The sequence below is a fragment of the Neocloeon triangulifer genome, unplaced genomic scaffold, assembly GCF_031216515.1.
Source record: "Neocloeon triangulifer isolate White Clay Creek 2 clone unplaced genomic scaffold, ASM3121651v1 ptg000001l, whole genome shotgun sequence".
Classification (NCBI taxonomy): domain Eukaryota; kingdom Metazoa; phylum Arthropoda; class Insecta; order Ephemeroptera; family Baetidae; genus Neocloeon; species Neocloeon triangulifer.
This window is the reverse complement of record NW_026775544.1, coordinates 10,210,022-10,216,021: the sequence shown is the minus strand read 5'-3', so window position 1 is coordinate 10,216,021 and position 6,000 is coordinate 10,210,022. Positions and strand designations below refer to the sequence as shown.

Sequence of the window (6,000 nt, the reverse complement as noted above, 5' to 3'; positions counted from 1 at the left end):
GATCTCTGCCGGCGGAGAGAATATGCGTTTCTAGTCACGGGCACGGCTCGGCGGGCGATCTCTGTTGTCGCGCGGGGATGATTTCACCTGAGTTTGCGAGCGACGGAGAGAAGATTTTCGGTGGAGAGCGATCTCGGCGGCCGTGTGTAATCACGAGCGAACCCGGCACGGCTCTAAACGACATAACGAGTTAACATTGGAATTATGTGTGCAATAGAATTAAATTTTCAAGAGAAATTTATGAGAGATATTATGTCAATACAATATTTAATTTTGGTTAATTAAGAAATTAGACAAAAATTGATTCAAATAAATTTCACGACAATAATATTTAAAAAGAATAAAGTATTGTGATTTAAGAAATGTATAATGGAGCAAATGATTTAAAAAATTTGTTATACGCTGGATTTAAAAAATTATGTGAGAAAAAATTTATTTTCTTTTGGTCTGGTTTTAATAGTATTTGAGAAAATTACAAATTTAGTGAAATTTATTTTCAGAGCAAATACGCCTCGTCAAAAAGAATTGATAGGTATTATTTCTGAATAAGGTGTTTTATCCCGCGGCGCGCCAAATCTGGAACCTTCGAGAACATTTCACAAGATGTGTAAAACGTGAATCACCGCCACCTGATGGGGATGGCCGTGGCGTGTCTCGGCGGGCTGTGTGGGGGGCGCCGGGTTAAATCACGAGCGGACTACTAAAAATACAAAATAAAATTGTTCAAGCGAGATTCAATAACATTGTATTGAATTTGGTGCTGATGCAGATTTTAGGAAATTAAGTACAAAATAGGACTGATAAAATAAATCAATTAAAAAAAACTGGTCATATAACATTAAATGAGAAATATTTTGTTTTGATTAAGAATATTTGAGAAAAAATACGATTACAATTACAGTGAAATTTTCTTGTGCGGGGTTGAAATCTGGGTGAGGTGCGCGTGGAGTGATAGTATGGAGTTTTTTCTATAATCGGGCGTTCTGCTGTGCGGCGTGTTTCTGTTATTTTTCCAGCAAGGCATGGGGATCGAGTGTGCTCGCTGTACCGGTCGCTTTAACCTGCCTATTATCGGGGGAAAACGTCCTGCCGTTGTTTTTGACACTTTTTAATAGAGCTAATGCATTATTTCAACTTTATTTATTTATTTATTCTCCATTCAGATACAATATGTAAAACACAACATCTTAATTAAATCAAGTCAATACACAATATTAAATTACGCCAGTTCATTTTTAAGAGCAACACACAGATTTAATGAACGAAACTAAAATATTTTAATGATATAATATTTAAAAATTCATGATTAAAATGAGTTTTGAAGTATTTTACGCATGAAAAACGCTGCAAATCAATGTTTATACAAAATTATAAATATTTTTACACACAAATTCTGCTTCCTTGGTGCGTCTCAATCTGATTTGGACGACTGCAAATGCCTGAATTTGGCAACTTGATCGAAAGCGCGAGTAGCGATTTAATTTTCTTCTGAAAAGTTTAATCATTTTCAAACGAGTTTTATTTCTTGAGAGTATTATTGTTGTTTATTTGTCCACACTGTTACAAATACATGATTTATACATTCATGTAAGCATTCCATTGTTGAAAACAATTCATTTAAAAAAAAAAAATTGTTGCACAAAACGGTACCACCAGTGGAAAAAGTTTTGCTAAAACCTACGATATCGAAAAGACCTCATACGCTGTATTGACTTCCAGGCTTAAAAACATATCATCGATTTGATTCAGTCTTCGATTCACTTTCGTCATTAAATCAATCGGATAATTAATTTTCATTTGAAGGTAGATTTTTCAAAGTTTTTATCAATTTTTGCACAAATGTGTCACATTCAATGGGTTGCAGCGGACAGTTTCAAAACTCTATTTAATAACTATCGCATGGTCGCATAAATTTCTTATTTTCTCCTTAAACAAAATAAGTAACGCATTTTTTGAAATAAAAACTAATGAAATTTTTCTCCACATTTTTTAAAAACATTTACGAAATATTTATAAAATATTTCTTGCCTTTTTGGAAATATTTTTTTCTTTTTTCAATGTTATTCTTATGTAAATTGTTGATTTTTGTTTTTATTTTCTAAAAGAAAATATATATTTTTTACACGAAAAGAGAACAAAAAATTCATTTTTATAAGCACGGGAAAAAAGAGAAACCAAGAACAATTGTTAGATGCGTGAGATGTTGCGACTTTTCAATGATCTATACAAGTGAAGTCCAGATGATGCGCTCGCATATACACCCACGAGGGTATAAATGAAAGAAGTGCGCTCACGCTGTCACTCTGTATTTGTGAAGCGTTCGAGGAGGACGTCAAAAAGATCCAAAAGTATCAGGAACAAAGTTAATCTCGCAAGCTTGATATTTTTATTTTCAATATACAGCCATGGAGTTAATGGTCGGCGAGTTGGACATATTTCAGCCATCGCTTATTCAAACTAGTGTCATCGGTGGTGACTGGCAAAATTACCTACCAGTGCAAGCAATAACAAAAGATGGCCCTATTCAGTTTTCTGTACCTGGACAAGGCTCAAGCTATTTTGATTTGAATAAAACTCTGCTGTACGTCCGATTTAAGGTTACAGACTCTCTCACTGGTGAAAAACTGGATGCAGATGCTGAATTTTCCCTGAAAAATAATGTTCTCAACACCTTGTTTGCTGATGTCAAGCTGGAGTTCAACCAGACCACGGTTTCACATTCTAATCACATGAATCACTATAGAAGCTACCTTGAACTTTCGTACAATTTCAACGCTACAGCAAAGAAAACTCATCTTACCAGTGCTTTGTACTATCAAGACACTGCAGGTGCCTTTAATGATTTAACTTCCGTACCCAACAAGAAGCGAAAATCTTTTGTGGTGGACGGTAAAGAGGTGGAGGTTCTAGGAAAATTGCACTGTGACATGCTTGCTGCAGGAAAATATTTATTAAATAACGTAGATTTGAGAGTAACTCTGACTAGAAATCCAGCAAGCATGGTGCTTCTCACAGGCAAAGATTCAAAAATCGTTCCTCAAATTGATATTCAAGAGGCAGCTCTGTATGTCAGAAAAGTGAAAATCAATCCTGGAATCCTGGTTGCACACGCCCAGACTTTGGAATCTGCGGTGGCACGTTACAATTACAAACGTGTGGAGATGTTGAATTTTACAATTTCTTCTGGATTGCAACAGAAATGTGTGGACAATTTGTTTTTGAACAGAATCCCCTCAAGACTAATTTTTGGACTGGTGAAAAATAGCGCATTCTCTGGCAGTTACACAGAGAGCCCGTTCAACTTTGAACACTTTGACATGAATTATATTGCACTGAGTGTCAATGGGCAAACGGTTGGGGCTGCACCTTACAAACCAAATTTTGAATCAGGCAGATCCATACGGCCATATCTGTTTTCATTTTACGGAGTTGGCATTCATATGACTGACGATGGCTTTGAGGTGGACCGGGAAGATTTTGACAAAGGTTACGCCCTTTACTGTTATGATTTGACTGGAGACTTGAGCAGTTGCGAATCACACCTCTCTATTGAAAATCAGGGCAGCTGTCGTATCGAGCTAGGTTTTGCTAAGCCCCTCCCATGCGTGGTCAATCTCATTATTTATGCAGAGTTCCCTGACTGCATTGAAGTGGATCGCTCCCGTAACATACACATTCAGTATAAAAACTAGATTCAAACAGCCACCAGCCACCTCTACATCTCTATCAAACGTACAGCTTTAGAATCAAACACTCTCTTCAAGTGTATTTCGTCTAAAAATGTTTTGCGTTCTTGAACTTCAGAGTTTCCAAAATTTGAAGAGGAAACTGATTCCAAAAGAGGTTGTGGTCATAACTCCAAAGACGGTCTCAAAATACTATGTGAAACCTTCCAAACCCTTGAGTGACCTTCATCGCAAAGAAAGAATTCTTATTGGCTGGGCGACTAGAAACTATCACAATCTTGATTGGTATGCTGGTGATGTGGATATTTCTGATCTCCACTATCTACTGTACTGCAAAACGTTGTCTTATGAAAAAATATACACCATGGGCCACGAGAAAGCACTTTACTTTACCGAGATAATTGGCAAACCTGTGGAAGACTTGACACGTCTTGGATGTCCTAACATGCGTCGAAATCTAGGACCTGCTTGTAGTCTCCACTCCAAGACGACTGCCCATTGTGCCGAAACAGATGCCCAGTTTCTGGCCAAATGGATAGCAGAGAACTTAAATGAGTAATAAAACAGCTTGAAGGTAAAGCATTTCGCAGAGACAGTTTTTAAATATTTTATTGGAAAGTGGGTTGAGCCTAAACAGTAGGGGGGGGGGGGGAACTTGTATAATGGAAGGAAACACAGAAAGAAAATCACTTTTCCTTTGAGGTTTGTGGTGCAAACATCATGTACACCAACGGCCACAACACTATGTGTGACGTAGGGGATATCCCTGATAGCTGGCCTCCCCAAGGGTATGCTACAACAAGGTACAACCGAACTGAGCCAACCACTCCTATGAAATTTATCAAGCGCTTCCGGAAGGACCAGCCAAAAGTTCCACCCAATATGGACTACAAAACATTCAAGCAGGCCTCCGACGCTGAAAGAAAGAAATCGAAGCCAGACTACGAGGTTTTCGACAAGACCCGAGATATTATGCGTTGCGTTTATCCTGCCAATCGCTCTGCCAGCAAACAGATTGTGGTTGCAATGGATCCCACTTTGGAGTTTCATCCTACAGTAACACTGGCTAAAACTGGAAAACCTGGAATCAAGATGCCATACTACTCTTTTAAGGTTCTTTGCGATGCAAGGTTTTACATTGAAGATTATTTCAATGGGCGAAACGATGGCAGCCAAGTTATCAGTTTGGACAATGATATCACCTTGGAGTTTGGAACTCAGTATAAGAAACGAGTAATGACGCTTGCAGCTGCCATAAACACTAACGATACTCGCAACGTAACTATTCAGGAGCAAACTTGGACCTTTATCACCGATATGCTAGACCTATTGGACCATGTGTTTAGCGAGCGTGAAGGTTGGACCTATGAGGCTAAACGTTTGTACGAGGTGCTGCTTGAGCATTGCAGGGCGTATAATAAAAATGTAGAGAACCTAACAGACATGTCTCAACTTGAAAAGTTTTTGAAAACTGTAAATCTTCATGATTTGTACTTTACTCCTAGTGCAGACTGCACGATGGATGTGAACAGAGCGTTCATGGAGATGAAAAAATTTTGCCAATTTGATCTTGCTGGGTCGTTGTAAAATATTATTGTACCAATAAAACTTTTCATGAAAATGCACTTTCAAATGTAAAATTTGCAACTGAACCTCGAAATATATTTCTATTTAGTTTTTCTTGGCACTTTGCAATATATTAATATAGTAAATTTAAATACAAGGGGGTCGTAGGAGGAGTCCACAAGTAGAGGGGGATTGTTATCAGACATATAATGTGTTTCTTGATAGCTCTTTTCATTTGATTATTGTACTTCAAGCATCATGGATGCCAGAGGCCAGATTGTTAAACCAAAAAATCATCATGTACGTGTAGCTACTAAAAGACCAAACATAGTGGTTGATACGCCAAAGAGCTTGTTCAGGGTCATGAGGCAGGCAAAAGTTAAAAAGCAAGAAAAAAGAGCCTCCGACCTGGCTGACCTTGAAAGAACCCCACCTAAGAAAAAGAAGCAAAGGATATACCATGCAGAGAGCCCTGCTATTCTGCGTTGTAACTACGTTATAGGCAACTTTGCTACGCATCATGTTACAGTTGCAATGGACTCTGACTTTGAATTCTTTCCCACGGTGCTTTTGGCACCCAGAGGAGAGCAGGGTGTAAAACTGCCTCACCATGCGTTTAAATATTTGTGTGACTACATGTTGTACATTGATTCCTACTTCAATGGGGAAAATGAAGGAGGGGAATACATTAATTTGGGGCCTGATACGTCTGCAGAGCTTCACACGTTGGACGGCTACCGTGTAATAA

General features: G+C 38.2%; 1 protein-coding gene across 1 annotated transcript; it reads left to right on the top strand.

Annotated features, from left to right (window-relative positions):
• The first annotated feature begins 2,405 nt into the window (after positions 1–2,405).
• LOC132193223 (uncharacterized protein F54H12.2-like) lies at positions 2,406–4,245 on the top strand. The gene is made up of 2 exons (XM_059613752.1): positions 2,406–3,650; positions 3,805–4,245. Exons 1-2 carry the CDS (start codon positions 2,406–2,408, stop codon positions 4,243–4,245), a joined length of 1,686 nt encoding a protein of 561 aa, XP_059469735.1.
• Positions 4,246–6,000: the final 1,755 nt, after the last annotated feature.